General features: G+C 50.4%; 9 protein-coding genes across 9 annotated transcripts; 5 read left to right on the top strand and 4 right to left on the bottom strand.

Moving 5' to 3' along the window:
- The first annotated feature begins 321 nt into the window (after positions 1–321).
- COCSADRAFT_107251 (uncharacterized protein) lies at positions 322–1,628 on the top strand. The gene is made up of 3 exons (XM_007696990.1): positions 322–692; positions 747–1,045; positions 1,158–1,628. The coding sequence occupies exons 1-3, from the start codon at positions 482–484 to the stop codon at positions 1,587–1,589; spliced, it is 942 nt and encodes a 313-aa protein (XP_007695180.1). The 5' UTR covers positions 322–481; the 3' UTR covers positions 1,590–1,628.
- COCSADRAFT_32664 (uncharacterized protein) lies at positions 1,607–2,908 on the bottom strand. The gene is made up of 3 exons (XM_007696168.1): positions 2,611–2,908; positions 1,889–2,548; positions 1,607–1,785 (listed from the first exon to the last, which is right to left on the bottom strand). Exons 1-3 carry the CDS (start codon positions 2,847–2,849, stop codon positions 1,677–1,679), a joined length of 1,008 nt encoding a protein of 335 aa, XP_007694358.1. The 5' UTR covers positions 2,850–2,908; the 3' UTR covers positions 1,607–1,676.
- Positions 2,909–3,145: 237 nt separating this feature from the next.
- COCSADRAFT_32663 (uncharacterized protein) lies at positions 3,146–3,769 on the top strand. The gene has a single exon (XM_007696167.1). The coding sequence runs from the start codon at positions 3,215–3,217 to the stop codon at positions 3,701–3,703; it is 489 nt and encodes a 162-aa protein (XP_007694357.1). The 5' UTR covers positions 3,146–3,214; the 3' UTR covers positions 3,704–3,769.
- Positions 3,770–3,780: 11 nt separating this feature from the next.
- Positions 3,781–4,978, bottom strand: COCSADRAFT_77901 (uncharacterized protein; the record flags this gene model as incomplete). Its single annotated transcript, XM_007696989.1, has 5 exons — positions 3,781–4,098; positions 4,126–4,269; positions 4,315–4,533; positions 4,584–4,838; positions 4,889–4,978. The coding sequence occupies 5 exons, from the start codon at positions 4,976–4,978 to the stop codon at positions 3,781–3,783; spliced, it is 1,026 nt and encodes a 341-aa protein (XP_007695179.1).
- A 360-nt stretch (positions 4,979–5,338) lies between these two features.
- Positions 5,339–7,597, bottom strand: COCSADRAFT_107242 (uncharacterized protein). Its single transcript, XM_007696988.1, has 2 exons — positions 7,503–7,597; positions 5,339–7,446 (listed from the first exon to the last, which is right to left on the bottom strand). The coding sequence occupies exons 1-2, from the start codon at positions 7,579–7,581 to the stop codon at positions 5,408–5,410; spliced, it is 2,118 nt and encodes a 705-aa protein (XP_007695178.1). The 5' UTR covers positions 7,582–7,597; the 3' UTR covers positions 5,339–5,407.
- Positions 7,598–7,778: 181 nt separating this feature from the next.
- On the top strand, positions 7,779–8,421 carry COCSADRAFT_32661 (uncharacterized protein). The gene is made up of 3 exons (XM_007696166.1): positions 7,779–7,940; positions 8,018–8,148; positions 8,201–8,421. Exons 1-3 carry the CDS (start codon positions 7,918–7,920, stop codon positions 8,212–8,214), a joined length of 168 nt encoding a protein of 55 aa, XP_007694356.1. The 5' UTR covers positions 7,779–7,917; the 3' UTR covers positions 8,215–8,421.
- Positions 8,422–9,059: 638 nt separating this feature from the next.
- Positions 9,060–11,478, top strand: COCSADRAFT_216299 (uncharacterized protein). Its single transcript, XM_007696987.1, has 3 exons — positions 9,060–9,425; positions 9,471–9,595; positions 9,645–11,478. Exons 1-3 carry the CDS (start codon positions 9,148–9,150, stop codon positions 11,345–11,347), a joined length of 2,106 nt encoding a protein of 701 aa, XP_007695177.1. The 5' UTR covers positions 9,060–9,147; the 3' UTR covers positions 11,348–11,478.
- On the bottom strand, positions 11,429–13,133 carry COCSADRAFT_216295 (uncharacterized protein). The gene is made up of 3 exons (XM_007696986.1): positions 12,731–13,133; positions 12,607–12,669; positions 11,429–12,550 (listed from the first exon to the last, which is right to left on the bottom strand). Exons 1-3 carry the CDS (start codon positions 12,995–12,997, stop codon positions 11,510–11,512), a joined length of 1,371 nt encoding a protein of 456 aa, XP_007695176.1. The 5' UTR covers positions 12,998–13,133; the 3' UTR covers positions 11,429–11,509.
- A 1,040-nt stretch (positions 13,134–14,173) lies between these two features.
- On the top strand, positions 14,174–15,185 carry COCSADRAFT_32658 (uncharacterized protein). The gene has a single exon (XM_007696165.1). It carries the CDS (start codon positions 14,260–14,262, stop codon positions 14,755–14,757), a length of 498 nt encoding a protein of 165 aa, XP_007694355.1. The 5' UTR covers positions 14,174–14,259; the 3' UTR covers positions 14,758–15,185.
- The last annotated feature ends 228 nt before the right edge of the window (positions 15,186–15,413 follow it).

Raw genomic sequence — 15,413 nt, 5'->3', positions numbered from 1 at the left:
CAATTTGCACGCCTTTCGTGCCTAATGGGGAAATGCTGGTATTATCCAGGCGGTGGGTAGTGATGCAGGGCCCGGAATCGCATTTATACGCGAGGTTTAGCGGCCGTTGTCGCTCTGTTCATTGGACACTACACGCAAACGCCAGCAGAACTTCGGTCCTTAGTTTAGATCTTGACAACATACACGCACCTTTCTCCACGTACAGCGTCTCTTTTTCCGGGGCTCAAGCGCTCCAGTTCTGGCTTGTGGGACTAGGCATCGGACATGATGGTACGAGCTGGGAAGCCTTTAGTGGAGAAGGCGTACGTAGTATCTATCTTGAGAGCAGCACTTTGAACAGACTTGATAATCTACCTACACCCCACTTTAATAATACTACGTACGATAATTCAACTGCAACTTTAAGAAACCAATAACCTACACTTGTCGTGAAACAGCACGAACCCTCCACTCCCCAATCACATAACTCCACTCGTCAACAATGTCCACCGAATCAACAGAAACCAGAATACCAGACGTATCCCAAACAGAGCGCCATGGCTACCTCTTCGGCCACCCAATTGCACACTCAATGTCGCCCCTACTACACAAGACTGTATACGATGGGCTAGGGTTAAACTGGGCACAATACCCTCTAGAATCAAAAGACATGTCTCTCTTCCTCCAACTAATCAAACACCCACAATTCTACGGTAAGAAGCCAACATCCCAACCCAACGACATCAAATCCTAACCTTCTCCAACAGGCGCATCCGTAACCATGCCCCACAAAGTCGCCATCCTCCCCCATCTCGACGGCCTAACAGAAGAAGGCCGTGACGTCGGTGCTGTAAACACCCTCTTCATCCAAGAAGATCCCTCCACAGGAAAACGGCTCTACATGGGCACAAACACCGACGTCATCGGCATCCGCGACGCCTTCGCCTACAACATCGACGCCTCAAAATACGAAAACAGACCCGCTCTCGTCATTGGCGGCGGCGGCGCAGCACGAAGTGCCGTTTACGCCCTGAGAAAATGGATGAAAGCCAGTGCAATTTATCTTGTGAGTTTCCCCAGTCCACAAACCCATTGATGGGAATCGATTTGCAACAATATGAACAACAGCAACAACAACATCTTAGAGTGAATTCGCTAATGCAAATTCAAAAAAATAGGTAAACAGAGACGCCGCCGAAGTCTCAGCCGTAATCTCCGAATGCAACGCCCGCGGCTACGGCTCCTCCCTCGTCCACGTCTCCACCCTCTCACAAGCGCAATCGCTCCCGGGCGTCGGCGCAATCGTATCCTGCGTCCCCAACTTCTCGCCCGTGACACTACAGGAGATAGAAGCGCGGGACATCCTCAACTGCTTCTTGCAAAAAAAGCACAAGGGCGCACTGCTGGAGATGTGCTACCACCCTACTACATGGACCGAGATTGCAGAGATAGGGAAGAATGAGGGGTGGCAGATCGTACTGGGGACCGAGGCGCTGATTTATCAGGGGTTGGAGCAGGATCGGTATTGGACAGCGAGGGAGGTGAGGGAGTTGCCCGTGGAAAAGGTGCAAGAGGCTATTGCGAGGAAGTTGAGTGAGGCGAGGTTGTAAAATACATACTTATGACTTGAGTGAGCAAAAAAAATGAACATTGATATATACTTCTATACGCTTGTCGTGATTTCTTGATAACCGACTCTATGCTCCTGGACGCGAATAGTCTAGATGTCGTACTCTCCTCCATACCTCGCGTACCGTTCTTTCTTGACTCTGACGTCCCGTCTCCGTCGCAGATGGTCCTGCAGGTCTAAGAAAAATCTCAAAGTCAGCACTTCTCCACATAAAATTCACTTCTCCATATTCCACGTAGTAGGCGTAGGGAAAAAGAAAAGAAAAGAGAGAAAACTCACCGAATAGCCAAATACAACCGACTTCCCAATCCCACCTCCTCAATCGGCGCATTCGCCCAATCCTCAGGCGGATTCGCCGTAGTAACCAAACCCCCAGCTTCCTGTAAAATCGCAATCCCAGCCGCAACATCCCACTCCCAACACCCCCCTTCCCACCAGATATCCGCTCCACCCATAGCCACATACGCCAAATCCAGCGTTGCACTCCCCAGACTCCTAACTCCATGTACCATGCCTCCCTTACCCCCTCTCCCCCCAATTTCCGCAGCCATGTTAAGAAAACTTTCAACTTTCCGATGCATATTCCCGTCGGGAACATCGCGTCTATCCTTGCCCCACTCGCACGCGAAGACGCAGCCAGCGGGCGCATTAGCGGGCATGGGCGGTATGCTGGGTTTCTGGATGAGTGGGAGGCGCTGGGTTTCGTTTAGGAAGGCGCCACGGCCGGCGCAGGAGGTAAAGAGCTGGTTCGTAAAGGGAGCGCAGATGACGCCGATGAGAGGCTTGTTGTTGTGGATGAAGCTGATGCTGGTGCAGAAGGTGGGGAAGAGGTGGATGTAGTTTACGGTTCCGTCGAGGGGGTCGACACACCATGTTGGGGAGGCGTCGATTAGGTAGTTGCGCGAGGAGTTTTTGGAGTAGGTTTCCTCGCCGATGAATCTGGGAATTGTTAGGTGGATTGCGCGAGGGAGGTGGGGGGAGAGGGGGAAGTGGAAATGTACTTGTGGGAGGGATATTTTTCTTCGATTTTCGTCTTGATGAAGGCTTCGACGTTTTCGTCGGTTTCTGTTACTAGGTCTACTGCGTTCTCTTTTTGTACGTGTTGTTTTTCTTCTGTTGTTGTGCTCTCGCTGTTCATTCTTGCTTGGGCGGCGTCCATAAGCATCTTCCCTGCCTTCTTCCCCAGATCCACCGCGAACGCATAGATCTCATCTAGCTCTTCTCTTGAGAGCTCAGCCATGGTAATTGTACGTTTGTGTATGTGCAAGAGCTACTCTTGGAAGACGAAAGAGAATTGCGCTGCGGTGGTTCGCATACATTGGAACCCATTGCGCCGCTAGTTTCCTACCGTCTGAAGCCGTACCGGCTAACCACGGTTGAAAGACCCACAGATATCTATGCATTGGGGGTCATGTGTCTTGGTTTGAGAGTAGGCGGCGGAAGGCCGATCGTAGGCCTATGGGTAAGTCCTTTTCCGATTCCGACATCGATCCAAGCGTCGGAATGAGTGTTGTGGAGACCAACACCAAGATGCTCCACGCACGCGTCTTCAGCGACTCTTCTCTTTGACAGTACTCCGAAAACTTGAGTGTAACACCCAAAAATATGTCCGCAAACATGTCAAAGACAAAATCCATTCTCCTAATCAACGGCCCAAATCTCAATCTTCTTGGCACACGCGAACCCGCAATCTACGGATCCACCACCCTCTCAGACGTAATCTCCTCCGCCACAGAACAATGTGCCAAGCTCTCTATACAATTCTCACATTCCCAATCGAATCATGAAGGCGTGTTAGTAGACCGTATACATGAAGCGCGTGGCAGTGTCGACTTTATCGTGATCAACCCTGGAGCTTTCACGCACACGAGCGTGGCGCTACGAGATGCTCTGAGCGGCGTGGATATACCGTTTGTCGAGGTTCATATCAGCAACATTCACAAAAGAGAAGCGTTCAGACATCATAGTTACCTGAGTGACAAGGCGGAGGCGGTGATCTGTGGGCTAGGTGTATTTGGATACGAGGCGGCTATTGAGTATGCTGCCAGGTTCCTCGAGAAAAAGGAGAAAGACGATGAGAAAGCAAGGCTTTAGCGATTTGGCTGAGTAGTATTTGTGTACGATCAATAAAATGGCTCCTATACCAATCACATACGGCCCTTGACATGATGTCAGACGTTCGTACTCCTGAACCCCTCGCTGATATCTTGTCTTGCTTCCAAGTATTTTTGAAGTGCTGAAATAGCCGGTAACAGAAGCATAGTCACACTCAATGTCTGCCCGAAGCCCCATGCGTTTTCTTCATCGTCATGTAAACCGCAAAGCCTTGCCGGATCCTCAGGAGCCGCGAACTTTTGAGTCAAGACTAAGATTGCAGAAAGGATTGCCAATAGTATCTGGACTACAAACGCAATTTTTGGATTGAGAAAGATGTAATACATGAGCTGTATGCCGAACCGAGCTGGAAATAGTGTTCGGAACACGAATCTCTTCGTGTATAGCTCTCTATCCGTAACGCGACGTACGAGAGCTTGGAAAGAAGTTTCTGAGGAAGATAGTGGAGACTCAACTTCAAGGCCTTCTGGATTGTACAAGATACACACTAGCGCTGTCGAGAAGCCAATGATTATGAGAAAAAACGGTGCCAGTAACGATAAACGCTGAACCTGGGTCTTGACTAACTTTACGCCATGGCTAGTCATAACCATTGTTGGTGATAGGGCAATTGCAGCCATCATGGAAGTCATAAGAAACATTGCGAAGCAGACGACGAGTATGAGTCGGATCTTTGCAATGAGTTTGTACCTTTGAAAGTATTTGCGTAGTGTTATGAGGGCAGCGAGGTGAGAGGATGACGACAGAGCGCAGATGTATAGGATTAGGACAAAATGGGCGCCTTGGACTCTGAAGGCCTTCTCATATACCTAGAACACTTCCATTAGTTCAGAAATTCCAGAGGGGAGTAGGAACGTACTTTTATCCATCCACTGAGCAATACAGCGTATCCTGTGATGAGCTGCTGATCACCTAGGCCTATGATTAGCGGGCCCAGGAAAGGACGCCATGCGTAATGCTTCTTCCATTCTTGTTCTAAAAAACGTTCGCGAATAAATCTTAGTGGTGCGCGCGGAGTAAATTGGCCTTTGGTATCGAAAGCTTGATCGAGAAGCATAGCAAAAATCGAGGCAAACGTGGTCATGAAGCTCGCAATGACAAAGGAAATGACAACCTGCAAAAGGTTCTGTAAGCTGAGCACAGACAGTAGGCATATCCACTTACACTAATGCCAGCGATGTCAGGCTCAGCTCCGTTACCACAATCTCCGCCAAAAGACTCAGTGGTATCGAAAGTGACCCAGGGTGGTGCCATAATGTGTGACTGAGAGATGAGATGCTGGGAATGAACTCGAGGAACTGAAAAGAGTAACCGGTTGTGATACAGAGCTCGAATATAGCCCCGGAAAGTGCATCATGTGTGCTTTCGAGAGGGATTTGGAGAAATTAGGATGAAAGAGGCGAGGGGTTCATAGGAAAGGTGACAAGTAGCAGGTCTGTAAGCGGGAGAGAGATGGCGTCGAGTGAGGATGTTCGAGTGACTCGCAAGTAAGGAAGGTGAGAAAGTAGGTCGACCATTCGCTGTGTCACATGGCAAGAGCAGCGGAGGCAGTAGCCACCAAACGCACAGGAAGTTACCTAGCCCTATACCAACAAACATTCATAAATCAATCATAAAACATATATTGTTTGGGGATATCCAAGCGGACTTTTCGGGTATCAAACGCAACTCTAGTATACATCTTTACTTCTGCTTGCTCTTCGCCTTGATCCGGGCAGCTAGTTTCTTGATGTCCTCCTCTCCACCCGCCGTATCTTGCTTTGACTTTTTATTGCCCCGTTCCGCTTCTGGCTCATCTTCGTCCTTTCCTTGCTTTCGTTTCTTCCGGCCTTCTTCTAAGAGCGCCTTCATGCCTGCAGTCTCCTTGAACCGAGGATTCGTGGGATCAATAGCAAACTCATGACTCTCGTACAACTTCGCGAAACGTGGATCAGCGGTGTTGATCTTGAAGTTGTCTTCCACCACTGGGGCATTCTTTTTAGCCTTCTTTCCTTTCTTCTTAGCCTTCTCCGATTTGACAATTTCGTTCATGTCAAAGTGGCGCATCTTGGAGTCGTCGTCATCAGCCATGAGTAGCTCCAGATTCGCACGTTCTGCTGCAGCTGCCTGGTCTTGAAGCTCTTGTTCTGCCTTCTTGGCCTTCTTAGCTTTCTTAGCCTCCTGCTTTGAAGCCTTAGCAGCTTCTTCGGGATCAGAGGCAAAGAACGGATCGTTGAATAGATCATCGTCATTCGCATCCGCTGACTTGGTGGCTTCCTGCTCAGCAGGAGCGTCAGGATCTCTGCCAGCTTTCCTAGCAGCCCACCTCTCCTTGCGCTTCGCTTTCCTCTCTCTCTCCTTCCGTATGTACTTCTCCATAGTCGTCTCTTGCACAGGAATATCGTTCTCAAACACACCACCACTGCCACTCTCCTTAGACAAGCCTCCAGTAAAAGTGATTTGCATCTCACTGTCCGGCTTTGGAAAGTCGCGGTCATTCTTTGCGGAAGCCTTCTTCTTCAATTTGGAGGTCTTGCCAGGTGCCTCAAGACCTAACGCTGCTCTGAGACTTGCTGCCTTGTCTGCCTTGGCAGCCTCCTCTTCGTCTTCGGAGGATGAGGAATCCGTGCCCAAATACGCTTGCAGTTCGTTTTCGTCGATTTCCTTGCGCGAGAAAGCGCGCTTCTGTACTTCCTTCCTCGTGGCGTCGTCAGCATCCCAGGTCAGCTTGACCTTTGAATGAGTAAGCGCGTCCGTTGAAAACTCGTTCGGCTTGTAGCCATCGGGCAGCTTGGAGCATTCATCGTGGGGATCTTGGTCGAAAGTGGTGCCATCGGGAACGAACCGTAGGTCGAAGAAGTTTGCGCTTGTCAGGTACTCCCTGCCATCGAGATTATCGTAGATGGACTTTGCAACGTTAGCAGAAGAGCATGTGATGATAGCGTAGTAGTATCGTAGTCGGTCGAGTTGGTAGGCTCTCAGCTTGGTCGAATCAAACTCTTCGCCAGTTTCTTCTTCTTGCAAGACAGCATTTGACTGGCCCTCACCGTCCGTATCCGAGGCATCAGAATCATTGTCAGACATGCCGATATTGTCCTTGTCCTTGTTCGCGGTCGAGGCGAAAATCTCCCGGGGCGGACCTTCGATTTCCTCTCGCTGCAGACGCTCCATGCCAAATTCGCTGGGGTATATGACGACGTTGAGAATCCTTCCGTCAGCCGGAACGAAAGAGTTTGCGACAGCCATGATGTCGATGGCGCGGATGTTGTCCCAATCCATATTGACCGCAGCCAGACGTGCCGATATGTCGCCAGTCGGAACCTCGTTGCCCTCGCCAGCGAGCTCGGCCTGCTCGTAGATGTCTGCTTCTTCCTCTTCATCGCTAGAGCTTTCGTCTGATGAGGATTCAAGCCCACCGTCTCGAATTGGGTCAAAGCCTTGCTGCTCAACCCGCTTCATTTCTTTCAGAACAGCCTGATCTCGCTTCTTGCCGGCAGGGCGCTCGGGTTCATCATCCTCCTCGTTGTCATCGCCATCGCTATCTATTTCGTACAACCTCTCGACAACCTTCTTGCCTGCGTCTTCGGATATCTTGCGACCATACTTATCGACCTTGGCCTTATTGTAAAAGTCCGGGTCGCTCTTTATGCGCGCGAATCGGGGGTCAAGCTTAGTCTTGGTGTGCTTCTTGGAGGGCAGCCGAAACTTGGGGTCGGTCTGGAAATTTGCGAATCGTGAGTCGCCTGTGGATTGTAAGTGCGCTATCCAGTATTGTGAAAGAAGGCGTCGCATGGCTTACTAGCAGGCACATTGGCCTTTTCAGACCTTTCGGCCTTTTCGGCCTTCTTTGGCAATGTCTGTCGCTTGGGGAGAGGCATTGCGCAGTTCTTGAGTGTGATTGCAGTCAGTGAATCTAATTGCGACGCGCATCTGGAAGCTGCCGAACTTTTTCTGCCGGGCGGTAGCTCGTCGGCTGTAATGTGCGCTTATTGGATACCATCTCCGGGGTCCAAGCTTAGCCGGGGTCCAGATGCCGATCTGGGGAAGCTGCGTCACCGTCATACAGATTAGTCTAAGAGGGGAAATGCATCACACGACGGAACCGCTTGGAACCGACTGCTCCTCAACCATTTTCCTTCTTGAAGACAGCCTTCATCCTTTTTTTTCTCATACAGTACACCAACACTAGCTGAACAGTCACTCGAAACATCACCATGACTTACTCCAGGCTTCTCACGTAAGTCACTCAATTGGGCTATCCAACTCAGCTCCCTTTCCCACCGACTTTGTAGCTGACACCGCCACTCTTTCCAGACCCCGCAGCATGGCGGTGCTGTCTATTATCTCCCTAGGAGGCGGCTACTTCACCCTCAAGTCACGTACGCTTGCAGACAAACAGAGAGTTCGCAGCAATGGTGACTTTGCAGTCTCCGTTGACCGATCCGGTAGGTCCCGTCACGCGCTGATGGACGCCCTCCAATGCTGACTGTGGGACAGGTGGTGGTATCTGAGCACAGAACACAATTTGTTACATCTCAATAGCAGAGGCCTTGCTGGCTTTTCTTTTTCGGTGGCGTACCCAATCTCGACTTATTTCGTTCCCTTATCAAAGTTATGCCTGTAGCATCGTATATCCTCCCGACGCGTGCAGGCGACTCGAATAGCGATATCGTGTAGCAAGAAATTCGATATCATTAACAAAGCACTGCGCTGAAGCTATCACTTGCTGAGAGACCTATGCTGGGTGTCACGTGAGTGTCTAGTCGGACAAAAAGTCTCGTAAACATCTACAGCGCACAGGGCGAAACACCCTTTTTATAGCAGCGAGAACACATGCCTTCCATGTTACCTGTTATAGGCTGGGTTCCGTCTCAGACTCCCTATACGAGCAGTGCGGATCCGTTGTAGCCACAATTAGCCGACCCACCCGTTACTAAATATAAACCGCTCAGCCTCGATGACGGGAACCCACGAAAATCACAACAGCAAGCAGTCATTAGCCTTGTGACTTGTTGCTGCAAATGCGAAACAACTTGCACATTCCTCGTGAGACCGGAACCCATTAAGCCGCCCGGGTGGCTTTCAGCTGTGCAGCTCAGCCTTCCACGGCTACGTTGTTAGCGTTCAACCGGCATGGCCCAGCGTATAGCAAGGGTGCGTCATCAGCATTGTGGATATAACCTTTTGCAAGGACGGATAGGAGGGCCCCGCTCGGCCGTACCTTTTGCGCATGCTTACGAGAGCTCATCCACCTGTGCGCCAGGGTAACGGGATTGTCATGGTTTAAGCACAGCTCTGCCACGCCAAAAACACATCATCCCACATTGCTATCACACTCGTGCTATATTCTTAATCATCAACTCTTGCCACCTCCTCGCCTTGTTCGCTCAGCTAGCTCTGATCCATGGTTATCTAGTCGCTAGCGTCGAGCACCTAATTTCACTATGCGTATTATGACCAGCATCTCAGGACAACCTACCATAGAGAACCCTTCCCAGAACAAGCCTCAACTAGGAAGAGGTAAAATGCCATCTCACACAAACGTCGTAGCAGCGGCGAGCCATGTCCGTCAAATATTTGAGAACAAAAAGCTTGCCTACAGTATCATGGGAGCATTCGAGATGTTTTGCCTAGGGAGTGGGCGCCCAGTATCCGACCTATACTTTGCATATGAACACAAAGACTCCAGTCGTATCAAGAAAAAGCTCGAGGCAGATCGACGGTATGTTAGAGCGAATTACCTTGCAACATCCACTGACGATACCAGTATTGTGTTGATCGATGGCATGAACCCGTTGACACCATCGAAGATATTGGTGCAAACAGGGCCTGCATACCATGATGTAGGATGCACAAGCTCTGCAGCAGTCGAAGTATACTTGCTACCATCAGGTAAGTTTAATTCTTAGCCAAGCGCAGCTTCGAACTAACAATTTTTGAGGTTTATATGGAACACCTCCCAGCGGCACCCTCAAAGACAATATAGTCCTGTTGGGCAACAACACTGCGGGCATGCTTAGGACTTTTAAAGGCCTAAACATGTTGTACCTGGTCAAGTCGCTCATTGAGTTCTGTAAACTTCGCGACCTGAGCTGGAACCCTATGGAGAACCTGCTGCTTCTATGCGAGCGCTACGGAGGCCAGGTTCAATCGGTTCGGAATCAGTTGGAGCAGAAAGCGGCATACCAAAACTTTCTCAATACACCTTTCTTCGCAGGCTTATCATGTGATCAACAGCGCAGATGCTATCAAATACTAACTGGACAAGCACCACCGACTGCCACCGCAACGAATTTCTCGCTCCCTCAAAATGGCTCATCACGATCGCGTTCCGCCGCCGATATACCAACCACCCAGTCTATCTCTGATAACTCGTCGCCAAACATCTCCCAGGGCCTTCGGCAGATGGAAAAGGAGAAGCCTTCACTGAGACACACCCTCGATATCGGGTCTTCTTCTGGAAATCCTTCTCTAAATTCCTCAAGATTACAAGAGGTTACGCCATCAGTAGGAGATTCAAGATCAAGATATCGTACCATCAGTACTATCAACACTAGGCGCGTGTCTAGCGGCCCGCAACTAAGTCTCAAAATACCTAATGAATCAGTCGGAGCCTCACACACATACCGAAAAACTTCAGCGCCAATGCAAAGTATTCCGCCTCTCCCAGCTCAACCATCCAAGCCAAACACTCAGATCTCCCCGACGCCAAATTCTCTTCCAAGTATTCAAACCAGACGCTCTCTAACAAGATCCGGCGCCCAACGCGTAGGATCACGCGGATCATATATCCCTAACCAAACACACACTTCTGACCCTATTTCCTTGCCTCAAAAACATCCCAAACGCCATACAGCGGCTTTTGAAATGTCCGCAACCCCCATACAACTCAAAGACCCTCAAGTACCCACCGAACCACACGAAGAACACACAGAACAAAAACAAAAAAGACTCCAAGTAGTCGGTCCAAACGGCCTATACCAACCCTCCTCTCCACCCCCAACCTCCGCTCTCCCATCCCCACCAACATCCTCGCACAAAACCGACTCACCACCCAACCCAATTTACGAACTCGACTCCCTTCCTCCTCGCACCCTGTCCTCCTCCTCAAACGACCACGGCGACAACGAAGAAGAAGACGAAGATATCATCACATCCCTAACCGCAGACATCGAATCCGCCATGACGCCTCGGGCCACACTTTCGCATCCCCTCAGCATAAACATACAAACCGCGTCTCCACCTTCAATCAAGAGAAACACACTACCTGCGAGTTTGATACCAGGTTACGTCAACACACAAAGACCGTACACGCCACCAGACGACGAGCAAGATGAGTCGGCGGAACAGGGATCAAGAGGAATGTTGTGGGAGGGTGACACAACGGGTCTAGCGTCGCCGCCGCTTACGCCCGCGCCGCTGGCAGTCTACAAGGCGTACCGGCCGCCGCCGTTGGCGGTGGGGACGCGGAGTGCGAGTTGGATGGAGGAGGAGGAGAGGGTGAGAGAAGCGCGGTGTGCGGATAAAGAATGGAATGGGGGAAATGATGCACGAACATCGGTAGAGGAATTGTTGGATTCGAGTATATTGGCTATGGAGTACCAGGCTGAGTTACCGGAGTTTGATCACGGTTATGGGGGGTAGATTTGAAGCGCGAAAAAAGCAAATTGCCCACACAGAAGGAGAGTAATGGAAGGAATAATGTATATTGCAATCATTTCGACAAAAAAGGGTATATACGCCTATATTCTCCCATGTACAATAGTAACAACCGAATCAAAGTGGCTTTTTTTCGCTACAACTTTTTCACAATGGCACTTCTTCCATCATTTGCATAGCGCCTTCGCGGCTAACAGTGATGATGACATCTCCGAGTGTCCGGGTGGAGAAGCCAGCCTCGGAGTATCTAAAGTAGTAATCCCATTTGCGCTTGAAAATCTCGGCGCCCTCGTCGTCCATGCCCTCGCTGCTCTTTTCCTTGATGAGCTGCGGCTTGATGGTGGATTCCCAGGAGTCCAGGAACTTTTCGCGCCACAGCCGCAGGGCCTTGGCGTAGTGGGGCCCAATGTTTTCGATGCTGTCGACGATGAGGGAACCCTCCGACCCAGTGTTGATTGACGCTACGAGCTCCGAGACAGCGGGGAGATGGCCGCCAGGGAAGATATAACGGCGGATGAAATCGTCTGATTTGGCATAGGCTTCGTATCTGGCATCGGGCATGGTGATGCATTGGAAGCAGGCGATGCCTCCTTCCTTCTTGAGCAGCTTGTCAATGCACTTGAAGTACGTGACGAGGTATTCTTTTCCGACAGCCTCCAGCATCTCAATTGACACGACCTTGTCAAAGGGCCCTGTTTCCGGGACTTGCAGACTGCGGTAGTCGCACAGAAGTACCGAAATCTTGTCGGACATGCCTGCTGCTCTTATGCGCTCCTCTGCCAGTTCTTTTTGCTCAATGGAAAGAGTGAGAGAAGTCACCCTGCAACCTGTCCGCTCGACAGCCCGCATGGCAAAGCTTCCCCATCCTGTACCAATCTCCAGAACGTGATCTGTTCCCTTGATGTGTGTGTTATCAATGAAGCGGTCGAGCTTTCGCATTTGCGCCTCGTATAGGGTTTCGTTCGCCGAGAGTGGGTTCGATTTTGGAAGCCATATCGGGCACGAATAGGTCATGTCTCGCGAGAGGAATGCAGCGAACATCTCGTTTGAAATATCGTAGTGTGCGGAGATGTTGAGGCGAGCATTTCTGAGGTTGTTGCTGCCTCTTAGTAAACCAGCAAGGCCGGTAGAGATTGCAGAGGTGAAAGTTGAGCCGTTGGAGAGGTAGTTGCGGTTTAGGATGAAGAGCTGTACACACATAAGTTCTTCTGCAAATCGAGTAGTCCTCAGCTTCAAAAGCTCACCTCGAAGAACTTAGTCAGATCCGGTGTTGAGACCTCCCCCAGCATGTAGCTCTCTGCAAAGCCCTGTTTTCTTTTTGTAAGCATTCGGTCGATTGACCCCTCCAAAATTCATTGAGATGCCTACCATGTCTGCAAAAAGTGCAATTCGCACCCAAAACTTCTCGTCGCGTACATCCAAGAAAGCAATTGGAAGGCCTTCCTTGTCCGAACCAAACGCTACCGAGGATTTGCTGGAGCCGCCTTCGAATACCACCAGCTTACCATGCTTCAGATTCTGGAATTGTGAAAGGGTTCCATTTTTGCACAGGCTGACCAATGGTCCCCAACCTTGCGATGTGACCGGACTTAGGATTGAAGACACAGCACCTGTTACCGAACTGTATATCGCCATCTTTTCAGATTATTTTGCCGCGTAAAGAGGTTCCAATGGCAATGCAGGTTCAAATACTCAATTGTGCGTCTAATGTGAGGAATACGACGATTGGTTCCTTTAAGCGCCTGAGCAATATACAGGCCCCGCTGTGATGCGTTGGTGATGAGCGTGCGGGGTCACGTTATCGCTCAGATGATAGCCAATCGAGTTGCGACTAGTATGTGAAAAGGCCGAAAAGCAATGCTACAATGATTTCGTAAAGACGCAGAGAAGGAAACGGTACGAGGAATATGAACAACAGAAGCTGCTCAAGTTTGACGCAGGGCATACAACTCTATTTCAGAGCTCCAGGTAGCTTGCCGTCCGCTGGCCGGACTGGCCGAAAGCCGAACGGGAACATTTGTTTACGCCGTTTCGAAGCTATGCGCCTGGTGGAGGCTATGGGAAATGTTATGCAGCCGGTGAACCTTGCCATTTTGAGTGATCAATGACGCCGTCTATCCGCCTAAATATCGTGCGTAAGTGGTGCATGTCCGAGCCGGCAACATGTGGACAGGGTACAAGGGACATGGCAGATTTGTAAAGTCGCATGGAAGTCTGTTCCTGGATTGCCATGGATATTGCCATAGTTGAGAGGTACTGAAACGAAAAAGCTATCGCGTAACACAGAGCCGCAGTTTAGAGTTCGAGAAGCATATGTTCCGAAGCTAGGTGAGGGGTAAGTTATGCAAGAGCATATATCTTAGCGTCTCGGGCCATTGGAGGCCTTGCGATCAGAGTCTGGGAGAGAATCGACGCCGGCAGATTGTGCGGGCTCGCAAACGCTCCATCGTCGCGGATTGTAATCACTAGGTAGGGCCGAAAGTCTACCCTGGAAAGTCGGTAGTCGACAGAAACGGGGGCCACGCGTTCCGTTTGTTGTAGGATTCGTATCGTTGTTCCGGATCCGGAGTCAAGGGCGAAGTGGTGCACATATCACCATCATGTTGAACCTGGTGGTGGGCCATACGTGGTGAAGAAAGGATTGAAGAGGGAAAAGAGATCAACAAGGAAAACAGTTTGATTTTGTGCGCCTGTAGCCTGGTTCACTATATTACAGCATCGTCATCATGAGCTGCACCGCATGCACTTTCAGTCCGTGCGCCGCGGACACGCTTACACACGGCGGCGGCGCGTCAACGCGTCTTCCGCGGCTGCGCTTCACGTATGGCCAACTACACCACAAGCACGCAGTCGATCCGTGAAACAAACATAAAGACATAACGCTATAATCATCCAAAATGCTCGCCATCCAGTCCTCCAAACCCCAGAAGTGCATCCCAAACCTTCTCCCCGCACGCATAAACCACAATGGCCCTATTCCTTCAACATCACAGTACTGGAAACCATCCGCAGACGATAAAGGCACCCAACACGCCCACTTCCGCGGCCGACATCTCCATGGCACTGTGGTTCCTCTCCCGGAAAACTACACAGGCGCCATCCTCGCAGTCACCGAAAATCAATTACCGCAGTCGAGACAACCGGCGCAGCCAGACGGGGACGAGACAATGGAGGACGGAGAAGAAGAGAGCATACCCGTAGAAGTCAACATTGCAGAACAAGTGGGAGAGTTTGACGAGCTCGTCGTATGGGGACACGGAGGGGAGGTGGACCCCGGACAGGACATGTTTGTCAAGGGATTAAAAGAATGGGTGGGATTTGCAGAGAGCATGCATCTTGACATGGATGATAAGACAGTCACAGGAGTGGAAATCGGGAAAGAAAAGAAGGGTTGAGGAGTCGCCAGTATGCTGTGTTGGATTGTGAACGCCACGAGTGTTTGGTGCACAGGGCTATACGAGCTGAGTCGTATTAAGAAACATGCAAGATGTATTGGAGAAGCATGTGAGATGCGGTATACGAGCACCAGGTCTGACTCGTTGTCAAAACGATCAAAGCAACGTCAAGTCTCATGCTTTGCTCTTTGACGCCCCGACTCTTGTTTCATGCGGTCTTCTAACATACAGATGACTACATGCAAGACGATGGATACGACGAAGAAGCAGGCATACACCACAATGAAAGAGCCAATGTGACGCTGCCTGAGATGAACTTGAAGTGTAACTAGGCAAGAAGGATATATCAATTACATCTAAAAGTCAAAAATACCATACCGACGAATATCAAAAGTTATACCAACACATATCAATACCCAAATTAACCAACCAACACCAAACCCCCCATCAAACCCCCTCCCTCATATTCCTCTCCACTCAACCCCCACTCCCCTACCCAAGCATTCTCATTCATTCATCCATTCATTCATTCAACCACACCGCACACCCTCAACCAGCCAAACCCACCACCAATAGCACCAGACAGCCACGAAAGAAGCGGCCCAAATTCCGCACCCACCCACATCCCACGCCCGGCCGCTCTTCCTTCGCCACCG

The sequence above is a fragment of the Bipolaris sorokiniana genome (genome assembly GCF_000338995.1).
Source record: "Bipolaris sorokiniana ND90Pr unplaced genomic scaffold COCSAscaffold_1, whole genome shotgun sequence".
Taxonomy (NCBI): Eukaryota; Fungi; Ascomycota; class Dothideomycetes; order Pleosporales; family Pleosporaceae; genus Bipolaris; species Bipolaris sorokiniana.
This window is presented reverse-complemented; position numbering and strand designations above follow the sequence as displayed.